We start from the raw sequence: 15,615 nt of genomic DNA, 5'->3' as shown, positions 1-15,615 counted from the left end.
TCACCAACCTGCCCCAACTCCAGGCCCGGCTCTAGAGGGGGGCCCCGGTGACCCGCGTCCGGGCGAAGGAACATAGTTTCCTTTTATGTTTGTCTTCATAAGGAGTCGTTGGGCTGCCCTTTGTCTGATCCCTCACCTGGGACCCGTTTTTTTTAATTGGAGGGTAACAGTGCGCTTCCTTGCGCCTTCGGGTCGGGGAACGGGTCCTGACTGTTGTTTGTGCTTATGGGCCAAATATCAGTTCAGAGTACCCACCCTTTTTGGAGTCCCTGGGACGAGTGCTAGATAGTGCTCCATCAGGGGACTCCATTGTCCTGCTGGGGGACTTCAATGCTCACGTGGGCAATGACAGCTTGACCTGGAGGGGTGTGATTGGGAGGAACGGCCCACCTAATCTGAACTCGAGCGGTGTTTTGTTATTGGACTTCTGTGCAAGCCGCAGTTTGGCCATAACGAACACCATGTTCGAACATAAGGATGCCCACCGGTACACTTGGTACCAGGGCAGCCTAGGTCGCAGGTCGATGATAGATTTTGTAGTCGTATCATCTGACCTGCGGCCGTATGTTTTGGACACCCGAGTGAAGAGAGGGGCGGAGCTGTCAACTGATCACCACCTGGTGGTGAGTTGGATCAGATGGCAAGGGAACATGCCGCGTAGACCTGGCAGACCCAAACGCATAGTGAGGGTCTGCTGGGAACGCCTGGCAGAAGAACCTGTCAAGACGGTCTTCAACTCCCACCTCCGGCAGAGCTTTGACCACGTCCCGAGAGCAGTGGGGGACATTGAGTCCGAGTGGGCCTTGTTCCACTCTGCGATTGTCGAGGCGGCTGTTGCTAGCTGTGGTCGTAAGGTGGCCGGTGCCAGTCGTGGTGGCAACCCCCGTACCCGCTGGTGGACACCAGAGGTTCGGGGAGCCGTCAGGCTGAAGAAGGAGGCCTACAGGGCGTGGCTGGTCTTTGGGTCTCCGGAGGCAGCAGACAGGTACCGGATAGCCAAGCGGGGTGCAGCAGTGGCAGTTGCCGAGGCAAAATCTCGGGCGTGGGAGGAGTTTGGGGAGGCCATGGAGAAAGACTATCGATCGGCTCCAAAGAGGTTCTGGCAAACTGTCCGGCGCCTCAGGAGAGGAAGGCAGCAACTCGCTCACACTGTTTACAGTGGGGATGGGGAGCTGCTGACGTCAACTGAGGCTATAGTCGGACGGTGGAAGGAATACTTTGAGGAGCTCCTCAATCCCACCAATGCGCATTCCGAGGAGGAACCAGAGCTGAGAGGCCTGGGGATGGACTGTCCGATCTCGGGGGCAGAAGTTGCTGAGGTAGTCAAACAACTACACAGCGGCGGAGCCCCGGGGGCGGATGAGGTTCGTCCTGGGTATCTCAAGGCTATGGATGTTGTAGGGCTGTCATGGTTGACACGTCTCTACAACATTGCGTGGTCATCGGGGGCAGTTCCTAGGGAGTGGCAGACCGGGGTGGTGGTCCCCATCTTTAAGAAGGGTGACCTGAGGGTGTGTTCCAACTATAGGGGGATCACACTCCTCAGCCTCCCTGGAAAGGTCTACGCCAAGGTACTGGAGAGGAGGGTCCGATCGATAGTTGAATCTCAGATAGAGGAGGAGCAATGTGGTTTTCGTCCTGGCTGTGGAACTGTGGACCAGCTCTATACCCTTGCAAGGGTGATGGAGGGGGCATGGGAGTTTGCCCAACCAATCCACATGTGCTTTGTGGATTTGGAGAAGGCTTATGACCGTGTCCCCAGGGGCACCCTGTGGGGGACGCTCCAGGAGTATGGGGTGGGTGGCTTTCTGTTAAGGGCCATTCAGTCCCTTTACCAGAGTTTGGTCCGCATAGCCGGTAGTAAGTCGGACCTGTTCCCAGTGAGGGTTGGACTCAGCCAGGGCTGCCCTTTGTCACCGGTTCTGTTCATCACTTTTATGGACAGAATTTCTAGACGCAGCCGTGGTGTGGAGTGTGTCGAGTTTGGTGGCAGGAGAATCTCGTCTCTGCTTTTTGCGGATGATGTGGTCCTCCTAGCTTCATCCAGCTCTGACCTTCAGCTCTTGCTGGGTAGGTTCGTGGCCGAATGTGAAGTGGCTGGGATGAGGATCAGCACCTCCAAATCTGAGACCATGGTTCTCGACCGGAAAAGGGTGGCTTGCCACCTCCGGGTCGGGGGAGAGGTCCTACCTCAAGTGGAGGAGTTTAAGTATCTCGGGGTCTTGTTCACGAGTGAGGGTAGGAGGGATCGGGAGATCGACAGGCGGATTGGTTCGGCGTCTGCAGTGATGCGGACGCTGAGCCGATCTGTCGTGGGGAAGAGGGAGCTGAGCCAGAAAGCCAGGCTCTCGATTTACCGGTCGATCTACGTCCCAATCCTCACCTATGGTCATGAGCTTTGGGTAATGACCGAAAGAACGAGATCGCGGATACAAGCGGCCGAAATGAGTTTCCTCCGTAGGGTGGCCGGGCTCAGCCTTAGAGATAGGGTGAGGAGCTCGGACATTCGGGAGGGACTCGGAGTAGAACCGCTGCTCCTCCAGATCGAAAGGAGCCAGTTGAGGTGGTTTGGGCATCTGGTCAGGATGCCTCCTGGACGCCTCCCCGGGGAGGTGTTTCGGGCATGTCCTGCCGGCAGAAGGCCCCCGGGTCGACCCAGGACACGTTGGAGAGGTTACATCTCCAATCTGGTCCGGGAACGCCTTGGGGTCCTGCCGGAGGAGCTGGTGGACAAGGCCGGGGAGAGGACGGCCTGGAGCTCCCTAATTGGGATGCTGCCCCCGCGACCCGGACCCGGATAAGCGGAGGAAGACGAAGACGAAGACGAAGGTAATAATTCAAACCTTAGAGGGAAAATACAAACATCTCACCATCTGTGGTATTGTCGTGTTAATAGATAGATAGATAGATAGATAGATAGATAGATAGATAGATAGATAGATAGATAGATAGATAGATAGATAGATAGATAGATGATAGATAGATGATAGATAGATAGATAGATAGATAGATAGATAGATAGATAGATAGATAGATAGATAGATAGATAGATAGATAGATAGATAGATAGATAGATAGATAGATAGATAGATAGATAGATAGATAGATAGATAGATATTTTTATTCGGTCAACAACAACAATTTATCAGTTTTACATAAAAGTAATCAAGCAACCAAAAAAAGGAATAGGTTGAAGCCTAGTGGCTTATAATTAGCCTATCCTTAACTCCCACAGAGATAATCAAATCCTTAACCAAGGCTGATAGATAAGATGCATAACATTTAAAGAAAAAGCAATGATAAATCAAGATATCAAATCAACACAAGGTTAGACATCAAACTAAGTTTCTATAACTTTGGAAGATGCAATTTTTTTTAAGTTTTCTTGAAAAATGACAAAGAATAACACATCTTCAGTTCATCATTAAGTCCATTCCATAACTTAACTCCCAAAACCGACACACATCTATATTTAGCATTAATAATAATAATAATAATAATAATAATAATAATAATAATAATAATAATAATACTTTTATTTCAACAGCGCCTTTCTAAACACTCAAGGACACTTTCCAGACAGAGATAAAATACACAACAATATAAGATAGAATGGCATCAAACAGACAGATTGGAGCAAAGACAGTAACTATTGGAATGCTAGACGGAACAGGTGGGTTTTGAGTCTGGTTTTAAAGAGAGTGAGGGAATCAATGTTACGGAGGTCAGGAGGGAGTGAGTTCCAGAGCTGGGGTGCAGAGCGACTGTAGGCCCTGCCCCTCATAGTGCCCAGATGGAAAGGTGGGACAGAGAGGTGGATGGAGGAGGAGGACCTGAGGGGACGAGTGGAGGTTGAAGGATGAAGGAGGTCAGAGAGGTACGGAGGAGCTAGGCTATGGATGGCTTTGAATGTAAATAGCAGAATTTTGAATTGGATTCTGGAAGTGACTGGGAGCCAGTGGAGCTGCTGAAGAACAGGGGTGATGTGGTGGAAGGAGAGAGTTCTGGAAATGATGCGGGCTGCCGAGTTCTGGAGAAGTTGGGAGTTTATGGAGGGATTTGTGAGGATGACCGAAGAGAAGAGAGTTGCAGTAGTCAATACGGAAAGTGATGAGGCTGTGGACAAGGATGGCGACCGAGTGAGTAGTGAGGGAGGGGCATAGGCAGTTAATGTTACATAGATGGAAGTAGGCAGACCGGGTAATATTGTTTATGTGGGACTGGAAGTATAGTGAGGAGTCGAGGATGACACCCAGACTCTTGACCTGAGGGGAGGGGGAAATTAAGGAGTTGTCGACGGGAAGTGTAAAGCTGTGGATTTTGGATAGTAAACATTCAGTGCCAACAAGTAACATTTCTGCTTTATCACTGTTAAGTTTCAGAAAGTTTGATGTGAACCAGTCTTTGATTTCAGATAAACAATTGGTGAGGGGGGAAGGAGGGAGTGAAGAGGAGGGTTTGGAGGATACATAGAGCTGGGTGTCATCCGCGTAACAATGAAAATGGATGTCAAACTTTCGGAAAATATTTCCCAGGGGAAGAAGGTAAGTGATGAAAATGAGTGGACCAAGAACAGAGCCTTGGGGGACGCCAGTAGTGACAGGGAAGGGATGGGAAGTGAAGGATTTGAGTTGAATAAACTGAGTACGGCCAGAGAGATATGAACGGAACCAATCAAGCGGTTCATATGAGAAATGCCAAGGGAAGACAATCTATGGAGGAGGATGGTGTGAGAGATGGTATCGAAGGCCGAACTCAAGTCGAGAAGGATGAGATACATAAATGAATAATAAATTTTGTTTTACTTTCATTCAGTGATAGTTTATTAAATACAAACCATCTATTTAACTTCATCAATTCTGTTTCCACTGGTTTCAGTAATTCCTTTATGTTATCTCCAGAACAAAATAAGTTTGTATCATCAGCAAACATCACATATTTTAAAATATCACTAGCTGTACAAATATCATTTACATAAAGTAAAAATAGCTTTGGTCCCAACACCGATCCTTGCGGAACTCCACAAGTTACTTTTCTAAGTTTAGATTTCATATTATTAATACTCACATATTGGAGTCTTCTTTCCAAATAACTATTTAACCAAAGTTGTACAACACCTCTTAAACCAAATCTTTCACATTTCTGTAACAGTAAAGAATTATCTATCATATCGAAGGCTTTGCGTAAATCAATGAACACACCTATTCCAATCTGTTTTTTATCCACAATCGTTGCAATAAATTCCATCACTGCTAGAGATGTTGAGCAATTTCTTCTGAACCCATACTGATGGTCATTCAATAAATCATATTTTTCAAGAAAATAATTTAGTCTGTTTTCAAATAGTTTTTCGAGAATCTTTGAAAATGTAGGCAGCAAAGATACTGGTCTATAATTTGACACAACCTGTTTATCTCCAGTTTTATATAATGGGATCACTTTGGCAATTTTCATTTTATCTGGAAAAAATCCAGTTTGAAATGATTTGTTACAAATATAAGTTAATGGTTGAAGGATACTATGAAGAACTTCTTTAACTAATGACATATCAAGGCCGTCACAATCCATGGATTTTTACTCTTAAATTTACTCACCACATCTATAATATCACTCTCATAGACTCCTCCAAGAAACATTGAGTTACATTTATAAGAAGTAAAATTAAAAAATTTGTCATCATGTCTTCCTGGTACAGAAATCTCTTTTGTCAAATTGGGACGTACATTAACAAAGCAATCATTAAATTTGTTGACTATACTCTCAATATTCTTAATCACTACATTACTTTCTTTTACAATATATGTTGGAAAACATATATTATTCAGATTTTTTATTATCTTATTAAGGACACTCCAGGTAGCCTTTATATTATTTTTAGATTTTTGAAGCAGCTTTTTATAATAACTTTTCTTTTCATATCGCAAAATAGTTGTTAATCTGTTTCTGTATTTCTTATATTTGTCTTCATTTTCCTTAGTTCTATTTGTCAAAAAAATCTTATATAACTTATTTTTCCTTTTACACGCTCTTTCCAGACCTTTTATCAACCATGGTTTTTTTCTTTTTGAGATTTTCAGAAAAAATTTTTAGTGGACAATGGCTGTCATAGATTGACAAAAATATGTCTAGAAATGCATTATATGCATCATTAGTGTCTTCCACATAAACCTTTTTCTGATCATAATTTTCTAATTCTCTTTTAAAAGCTGCAATGTGTTCAGGTGTTTTTATTCTACCAAGGCAATCAATCTTTTCCTCTCAAATATTAAATTGATTATTCATTTCAAGCACTGAAAAGACAGGCAAGTGATCACTTACATCCGTGACTAACAGTCCACTATGTATTTTACCATCTATCTTATTTAAAAAATGTTGTCAATCAAAGTGGCGCTGCCCATCTTTATTCTGCTGGGCTTTAGAATCAACCATAGGCGTCATTTTAACCGGGGACGCCGGGGACATGTCCCCGGCAAAATTTGTGATTGGCAGCTGTGTCCCCCCCACTTCCAAAAACGTCTGCTGATGAGGATTTTTGTTTTACCAGCTCAGATCTTATACCAGGGGTCGGCAACCTGTTCCCATCAAAGAGCCATTATTACTCGTTTCCCGTAAAGAAAACACTGGGAGCCACAGCGGCTGCAGCGTTGTGGGCGGGGCCTACCCTCAGACAGCAGAGAGCTGCTCACAACATGACAGCAGCTGGTACTGGTCGCTCGCATGGGCGTCGCACCCGTGGGGGATTCAACACCCACACTTTTCCAGCTGTTTTGCTCACCTCCACACCAGTCTGGTTTCTTTAGGTCGCACTCACTCTGTTTGCCTCATCTCCTTCTTCACCTCCCGCTTCTGACAGACGATGTTGGGTTTCCAGGAGAGCAGGAGAGGGAGGGACGGAAGAGCTCGCCTGAATTCATAATTTTACATCTTGACATTAGCTGTACAAAGTCTGAGTTTGATAAAGTGAAGAACAACAATTTGCAGAGGTTTATAACAGGCGCGGCGCCAGGTTTTCATTTTTGGGTGGGCCACGGTAATTTTGGACGGACCTTAATAAGCAGTGGCTTAGTGAAGCAGGCAGGTCGCGCTAAAAAATTTCATTTAAAAAGATGTCATAAATGTGTTCCCCGTCATTTTTATTTCTAAAATATGAAGTAAAAACTCCCAGTTTAATTTTCATTCATTTGTCATTCATATTTAGTCTACAACCGTGCATTAAGTGGACCATCTTCCAGTAAAAGCAAAGCTTCCAGCCCACCTCTCCAAATGCGTAAAATGTGCATCAGCCGCTAGTTAGGCGCGCCGCGCGCACCGTCAGCTACGTCAGCCCAGACAAGAGCAGAGCAAATAGAGAAAGAATAGAGGATAATTGTGTCTGGATGTGGATGGAGATTACATTTTACAGCAGCCTGATCATCATTTAAATACGTAAACCATCACCTGTCTTCTAGTCCACGCTATCAGCATTATTTTAATTGGTGTGTGTGTGTGTGTGTGTGTGTGTGTGTGTGTGTTTTCCACTTCAAACACTGGTCTAACCAACCAGACCAGTGTGTCTAGTAACACATTAATGTTACAATTAAACAGTTTAACTTCATGTAGGCTAGGAACATTTCACCTGCCGTGGCCCGGCCACTTCTGCTCCACATAAACTTTGTGTGCGTAATCAAATGTCTCTAGAGGAGCTTTCTGAGCTGAAGAGGCTATTCTGCCTCAGACTGGATGCGTCATGCGTCTCCATATTAGAGACGGGAACAAGCGCTGTTCAGCCAAAGTTTCATAATTTCATAAAAAGAACATTTTTCCAGGTGACACATCCCTCAGAGAGACCGGGTTTCGCATCAGTGTGCGTCGGGGTAAATCTTTCAAAACAACCAACATCCTTGAGTTTATCCGTCAATATGTGGCAAGGTGGAGAAATGAGGGCCCGGGCGGGATTCGGTCTCTAGACTCCCGGGTGAGAGTCAAACGCTCTAACCAGTCAGCCAAAGGGACAACCCCTTGGCCAAGTAGCCAGGGCGCATGATCTATTGGGACACTGTGACAGGACCCTTACACTGCCACACCTGATTATGAAACTTTGGCTGAATAGTGCTTGTTCCTGTCTCCAATGTGGCGACGCATCCAGGAACCTGTCTGAGGAGAAGCCCAGAATCTGACATCCTTCAGCTCAGAAGCGCCTATGATTACGCACAAGCGTGATGCGTCAACCCGGTCTCACAGTCAGACCGGGTTGGAACTGTTCAGGTTTACGCAGACAATCTTTACATTTAGAATTGGCATACAGATGTAAAATTAATGCAGTAAAATATAAAGCTTTTTATTTAAATATCCATTCATTATTTTACAAGCACAGAGAGCCGCATCAGATGGATGGAAGAGCCGCATGTGGTTACAGAGCCGCCGACACCTACTTTATTGTCCCCAGCAATTTTTAAACTCCACTCAAGTGTATGGTTATTGTCCCCAGCAATTCTGAAAACAAACTGACGCAATTGGAATCAACGGATAGAACCCAAAACTAAACATTGTATCAGTAAATTCAGAAGTCTTATTGTGATCATTTGCCTTCAATAGATCAATATTAAAATCACCACAAAATAAAGTCATCTTTTCTTTGTGTTTTTCCAGTATTACAGAAATTTCTCTCATAAACTGATCTATGCATGATGCAGGCGTACGATAAATACAGCTAACTAATATGTTTTTAGATCTTTCAACTTGAATTTCGATAGTTAAACATTCCATCAAGTTATCCATTACAGCGGTCATATTGTTAACAATTTTACATTTAAGACATGATATAACAAATATAGCGACTCCTCCTCCTCTTCTATTCCTCCTATTTTGCCAAAACATTTCATAACCCTCTAGTCCATCCTACAGTTCTCTGTCATCATTCAACCATGTTTCTGAAATTGCCACCACAACAAACTTATTTTGAAATTGATCAAGATACTCTTTGATTTAAAAAAAAATTACTGTAAAGACTCCGACTGTTAAAGTGAATTAACGAGAAACCTTTTCTCTTGGGATCTAACTCTTCCCCACAATAATAATCACATGTCATATCAACATTGTGATAAAGGTGGATATCTGGATCAATATCATCTAACTCATGAAATGTTCCACACATTTACATACATAGCTATTTTTCTCACACTTATCAGATATTGTCCATTTCACAGTCAGCAACAAAAGTACTTCTATTTCTCCACTGAATTCTATTTAATTTGTTGAAATCTCTCAAGATCTGCAACATCTCTAACAACAACACCTTTTGCTTGTTCTGGTGACCCAGTGAGTCTAATGAATACCTTACAGTTCCTTGTCCAGGTGGATGTGCCTTTCCTTCTTTAAAAGTCTTGCCTGTCGTGCAATATCAGCATTTCTCTTTGTAAGATGCTCATTCACGTACACTCCAGTTCCCTTTAATTTCCTTCCCATCTTCAACAGTTCAAATTTATATTTCCTGCTCACAAATCGAAATATAATAGTTGGCATCTTGTTATGCTTTTGTGAAATAGTATGACATGCTGCTATATTTTTGCTATCTAAGGGAATGTCTTTGTTTTTTAAAAAAACTGAATAACTTGCTGCTCAAGCAAATCCTTTTCAGCTCTGGGTGCGTCTTCTCCCTTCTTGTCACCTGCTGTACTCCGTGCATAGGTGTAGTGATTTGTCTTCAGACCAGAAATCACCACATCTTCCATTCTTGTATACTGCTCCAGATCTTCAACTCTTTTTTCCAGCTCTTCAATCCTCTTATCTTTTTCCTTAATCACAGTCTTAAGTTGCCTTACTTCTTCAGTTAAGTCCATTAGTCTTGGTGCTTTGCCACCTTACTCAGTTCTTCCGACATGAAGTTTAGGGACTTCTTAATTTCTTCAATACCTTCTGATAGCCTCTTAGTCGCCATGTTTCTTGATCATCTGTTTAAATTCTTAGAAGACAAAAAGAATTCCAGGTTCGAGGTAATTCAGTAGGCCCAGTGTTACTTGTAGAGCACATGTGATGAAGAAAAAAAAGGACTCAAAGCTTCAAAATTTTAGGTAGTACTCCCAAAAAAGAAGCAAGACTTCTTTAAGAATGTAAGAGACTTGATCAATCTCTTGGATGTTAAGTTCTTTCAATGATATTTGTTGGATTGGTAGGAGGAAAATTCATGAGACTCTCCCGTCAGCCATCTTGTTTCCCAACCAGAGATCTCTTGCAGCATGTTCTTTCTGTCAAACAGTGCTCAGCGAGCTGTGGAGATGGAGTGATGGAGAGGACTGTACAGTGTGTGGGGGGAGAAAGTAACAGATGCTCTGGAGATGCAATGCCCAGCACCACCAAAGTCTGCAGCAATCCAAGTTGTAAGTGCTTGAAGAACATTGTGTTTTATTTTATATAGGTTATGAAAAGCTTAATAAAAGCACCACAAAGTTAGTTTAGATAGGTCTAAGTACTTATTCTGCGTCTCTTAGGCCACCTTCCTTCCAGCTGTCTTGACATCCAGAGCACGAATGGTCCCATTCAGGACAGTGAACACTTTCTTAGTGTTCAAGGAAAAGCTCTCAAGGTAAAACATCCCATTACTGCGCAAAAGCACAAAACGTGTTTCTAAAAGCAAATCGTTTCCTCCTTTGTTCTTGTGCTTTTCTTTTTAAATGTCTGTTGTTCTTGAAGTTAAATCCCATTTCTGTTTACAGATTTTGTGTAAAATAAAATAATAAAAATGTCTTTTGTACAAATATGACATGATTGGATTTTTTTCACTTGTCCATTACTTTCCAAACATCTATTTGCTGATACTGAATCTGTTCTTTTCCTTCCTTTGTCTTTTCTTGATGTAGATTTATTGTGCAGGAATGCAGACGGACACACCACAGGAGTACATCACCTTGGCAACCGGAGAGAAGGAGAATTTTTCTGAGATCTTTGGCTTCAGGTAAACCACTCACAGGAGTTGGCTTTATAGCAAAAATCCAGCGGAGTTTTGGCAGTTTTCTGCTAAAATGAGGACATTCCATCAACCTGCAAAGTTAAGCCGAGGCTTATTTTATGTGTGTGTGTGTGTGTGTGTGTGTGTGTGTGTGTGCGTGTGTGTGTGTGTGTGTGTGTGTGTGTGTGTGTGTGTGTGTGTGTGTGTGTGTGTGTGTGCGTGCGTGCGTGTGTGTGTGTATGTGCGCGTGCGCATGTTCCCGGTCCCAGACTCAATGACCCTACTCAATGTCCAGCCAATGGCTCCAGAAGAGAGGACTGTGACTGCCGTCGAGACTACACTGCTGCAGGCATCACCACCTTCTCTAAAGTTCGCATAGACCTCAGAAGGATGCACATCATCAGTGAGTCGGTCACGCTTGCACACACTCATAAAGCAGCATCCAAAGTCGGCATTTAGGCTAAAATCCTCCCAAACCAGAGCAGCGTTTTCCTTTTAATTACGCCTCTCTTTATGAGGGTTAATGGGCTCAAGATGTCTCTAATTTAAGGCACATTTCAGGGTTTTGGAAGATTAAAATAAATGTCTTCATCTAATGACCCTCAAAGAAGAGCTGGATTATTTTTAGAGAGATAACTACTTGGTCATTATTGTAGATGCAAGCTAACTTTACTGTCATCTTGGAGCATCAAAAGAGAGAACCTGTAAAATGTAAGTGTGACCAAGCTGCCTTTTCCCGATTTTCAGGTTCAGACTGGACATTTGCTTCCACACGGGAAGGCAAAAGTGTCCCGTTTGCAACAGCTGGGGACTGCTATAGTCTGGCCACCTGTCCACAGGTGAGAATAAAAGCAACTGCTACTAATTTATTGATCTGATAACAGATGTATCACAAACATGACAGATAATATATAACCTTTTGAACACATGTTATTAAGTATGTTATTATTGAAAATACATAAAACAAATTAAAGGCATTGAAATAGTGCATGTCTGTGTCTGCTCAGATTGGTGAAATAAAAAAGTAGATAGGTTCTGGAAACCAGAATACCGGTACATCCCTGCTGTGACTCACTTAATCCTGCTATCCCAGTGATCTCTGTGTGTCAGAGCTCAGAACTCCAAGCCCTTACAGCAATCTCACAAGATGGTCGAGAGAACAAATGGTTTAGACGTTCTCATTATTTCTCTTTATTTTGCTCCATTTTCCCTTCTTCTACTCTTCTTTTGGGGTTTTATTCTGCATGCGACCAACTCTCCTGCTGCCATTATCACTCTGTACACCAGTGTAATGATGTGTTTAAAGATACTGGCAGAAAAGCTTCAGAAGCTACAGATATGTTTCAATGTGTTTTTTTCATTTATTTAATTGTGGTTAGTTGAAAATCTAAAAAAATATGTAAAAAAGGTTGAGGATAGTCTTTAGGCCAGTGAATTTTAGAATTAGAAGTCCATCCATCCATTTTCTTCCGCTTATTCGGAGTTGGGTCGCGGGGCAGGCAGCAGTCGAGAGGTCCAGACTTCCCTCTCCCCAACCACTTGGGCCAGCTTTTCTGGGGGAATCCCAAGGCGTTCCCTGGCCAGGTGAGAGACGTAGTCCCTCCAACGTGTCCTGAGTCTCCCTTCAGGCCTTCTCCCGGCTGGACGTGCCCAGAAAACTTCACCAGGGAGGCGTCCAGGAGGCATCCTAACTAGATGCCCGAGCCACCTCAACTGGCTCCTCTTGACTGAATGGAATTAGATGTTTTTAAGAAAATCTTTATCTTCATGAAGTTACATTTCAGCCCATCTTTTCTGTTTTCATCTCACCTTTGAGTTTTACTTTTGATGCTTTATAATATTTTGTATTTTCTTGTTGAATTAAAATCTTCTTGATGAAATGAAAAAATAGCATAATATAATATAATGAATGGGTAATATTGTGATATCCATTTAATTTAGCTTGTCCTTATTTGTAAAGGAGAGATATGAGTCTGAAGTAATTTTTTTGCAGTCTATGGACAATAACATGCTATTTCCCTACCTGACAAATTTTCACAGAAACTTTTTCTGTTCAAAAAAACATTTTTTCACAGTATTTTTTTAACCTGATGATAGTTTCTGTCTTTCTCGCTCCTCTTTTAGGGACAATTCAGGATCAACTTGTCAGGAACAGGTTTGAAGGTGGCAGAAAACGCCGCATGGATCTCTCAGGGCAACTACGCCGTGGCTAAAATACAAAAATCAGAGGTCAGTCATCACACACTTGTGATGCAAAGTGACACACAAACCATCATGGTCCTCCTGTGATTCCATAGATTTTCAGAACTGAGTGCAATCGAGCGCTTCTCTGTTAACTTTAAGGAAAGAACTCTTTAATGGGGCAGCTGCTCCCTGAAGCTCTCTCACCCCACCTTGATCCTTCACTTTGAAATGCAGATCAGGTTTGGGAGTTCCTTCCATTGAAGTAAAAACAGAAGGCGGTGACAGTTCTGATGTCCACTGACCCACTTCAGTCAATAAAACGCCTGCTTGTGAGAGTTGGAGGAAGAGTCCTGCAAAGATCAGAAAAAAAACTTACTGACTTCACTTTAGAAAACTTTTTAGGCGTTTTTTAAAGAGCAGATTTAACGAGAAATCCTTTTTTTAGTTGTTATTTTAAAAATTGGTCGCTCACTCCAAATATTTAATGCAGGCTGAACATGGAAATAGTCTTCTTCCCCTATCTCCTGCATTAGCTTCTGATAGAAACTCTAGGATTTTTAAAGCCTGACAGATCTACGTCACATTGTCACTTAAAGGGATATTCCTCCCAAAATTGAAATTGTGTCTGTTGACATACTTTCCAGAGGTAGATAAGTGGGAAAGTATCATCTTTTAGGAAGCCCAGTCATTCTCCTGACCCGGCTGTGCTCCTTTTGCTTTAGCTTAGCATAAAACACAGTATGTAAATGGATCCATCTAGAATTGTGAGTAAAAAAAGTCCTCAAAATGAATCAGTAGTGGTAAATGGCCTGTATTTGTATAGCACCCTCTTGGGGTACTACAACCCTTATATCAGAAAATGGGGTCATTCAAAATCTGAATTGAGATATATTTTAATTCTTTATTCTATCTAAAGAAAAAACAATAAAATCTAAAACTGGATGATCAGAAACCTACCACTGCATTGAACATTTTCATGACCAATTTTAAAACTTAATCATTTTTCATTAAATATTTATTAAACCAGGAAAAAAAATCCTGTTAAGATTTTACAAAAAAATCCAAAGGAGTCCTGGCCAAGAGGCAGCAAAATTACAAAAGAATTGCATTAATAACATGAATTGTAAATAAACAATTACCAATCACTGATGCAGGTTTGGATGCTTTCAGTTTGGTTTTGAAGGAATTTAAGGATAATAACTGAGTACATTTCTTATCTTTCTGGAAGTTTCAAGCAAAGGAGCTGCATAAGCAAAGACTCTCTACCCAAACTCTGAGAGGGGCAAAAAGGACAGAGAGCAGCAGCTGATCTTAAGGACTAGCAGTCAACTTTTCTCTGTGGGATTAAAGTGCAAAAGTAAAGAGAAAGTAAAGAGTAATCCAGACATAGGCCAATAAGTAAAAACATATGATTGTCCCTGCCTTCTAGTGGCCAATGACAGTCATTCCACTCGAGAGTAGGAGTCACAGAGATGCGTCATGGTGACCCTACCTCAAAGAAGCCTTTTGCGTTATCCTGCTGAGCTACCCAGCTGTGTTTATGTCACCACAAAACCATGCAGATGTAATTCTTTCTGTTTCCACAGGATGGCAGCAGTGTTTCAGGAGTCTGTGGAGGCTACTGTGGGAAATGTTCTCCTTCCCCCGACAGCAGTCTGCCTGTAACTGTGGAGTAGATCTCCAACTATCAGGCAGGTAGATAATATTTGTTATTATAGAGACTAAATCTAAATTTCGGATCTCTAAATGTTCCTTTTATCATTTCCTCTCTCCAATGGCTGAATCCATTTTGGTTTTACTTTACAGTGGTCCTTCGGTGCCTGTCTTGTGACCACATTCCTTCTTCGTGGTGCTACAGCAACCTCCGAGTGCAGACTCGTCTTCCTTTGACTTCACATGTGTACAGTGTAAATTATTCTGGTGTAAGTACTGTAAATAAAAATGTCCTTATTTATCTTACTCACCATTTATTTTTGTATTGTAAAATAATTTAAAGGTTTTGCTGACAAAAGCAAGGACTAAGCCATTCATCTGTTTTTCTCACAAACTGCCTTCAAATACCAGCCTGTTATTTAACTTTAAGATTAGTCTTTAATCCGTGTGTCAAAGCCATATTTGTCTTTATTTTTTCTGTTTTCTTTTCATCTGTGACTTATAATGTGGTTGTGATGGTCAACGGTCCGTCGGTTCTTATGCAGTGAGGTGTTTTTGGTCCTCAAGCAGCTTTTGCAGTACTTCAGCTTTCACGTACAGCGCTGTTGCACTTTGTGTTAGCTTCACATTTCACTGCCTGCCTTAAAAGTACAATTTCTCTCAGTTTTCTTCTGGCACGTTGTGTTCACAAGCCAGTCGTGTCCACAACCAGGTGTCTGAAGATGATTAGACTTCCAGCTGTTTCCTCCAGCTGGAGGCTGCCATCTAGCGAGGCAGAGAGCAGACTCATTAGGAGGAGATTAACAGGGTCAGGTGCAACAAACATGCCACATGGAAAGGCCACGTGTGCCTTT

The 15,615-nt window shown here is 42.5% G+C and overlaps 1 protein-coding gene across 2 annotated transcripts in view; it reads left to right on the top strand.

The window, feature by feature from the left end:
• adamts9 (ADAM metallopeptidase with thrombospondin type 1 motif, 9) overlaps nucleotides 1–15,043 on the top strand; it is a 66,262-nt gene extending 51,219 nt beyond the window's left edge. Inside the window, exons 33-40 of one of the 2 annotated variants that reach the window (XM_070549355.1) lie at nucleotides 10,235–10,355; nucleotides 10,467–10,561; nucleotides 10,836–10,930; nucleotides 11,194–11,327; nucleotides 11,672–11,763; nucleotides 13,049–13,153; nucleotides 14,695–14,803; nucleotides 14,915–15,043. In XM_070549355.1, coding sequence (XP_070405456.1) covers nucleotides 10,235–10,355; nucleotides 10,467–10,561; nucleotides 10,836–10,930; nucleotides 11,194–11,327; nucleotides 11,672–11,763; nucleotides 13,049–13,153; nucleotides 14,695–14,784 — 732 coding nt within the window. In that variant the 3' untranslated portion in view covers nucleotides 14,785–14,803; nucleotides 14,915–15,043. The remainder of the gene's footprint in view (nucleotides 1–10,234; nucleotides 10,356–10,466; nucleotides 10,562–10,835; nucleotides 10,931–11,193; nucleotides 11,328–11,671; nucleotides 11,764–13,048; nucleotides 13,154–14,694; nucleotides 14,804–14,914) is intronic. The other variant, XM_070549356.1, reaches the window with a different exon arrangement.
• The last annotated feature ends 572 nt before the right edge of the window (nucleotides 15,044–15,615 follow it).

This window comes from Nothobranchius furzeri, chromosome 3, assembly GCF_043380555.1.
Source record: "Nothobranchius furzeri strain GRZ-AD chromosome 3, NfurGRZ-RIMD1, whole genome shotgun sequence".
NCBI classification, from domain to species: domain Eukaryota; kingdom Metazoa; phylum Chordata; class Actinopteri; order Cyprinodontiformes; family Nothobranchiidae; genus Nothobranchius; species Nothobranchius furzeri.
The sequence above is the reverse complement of the archived record's forward strand: the minus strand, read 5'-3'. Positions and strand labels throughout refer to the sequence as shown.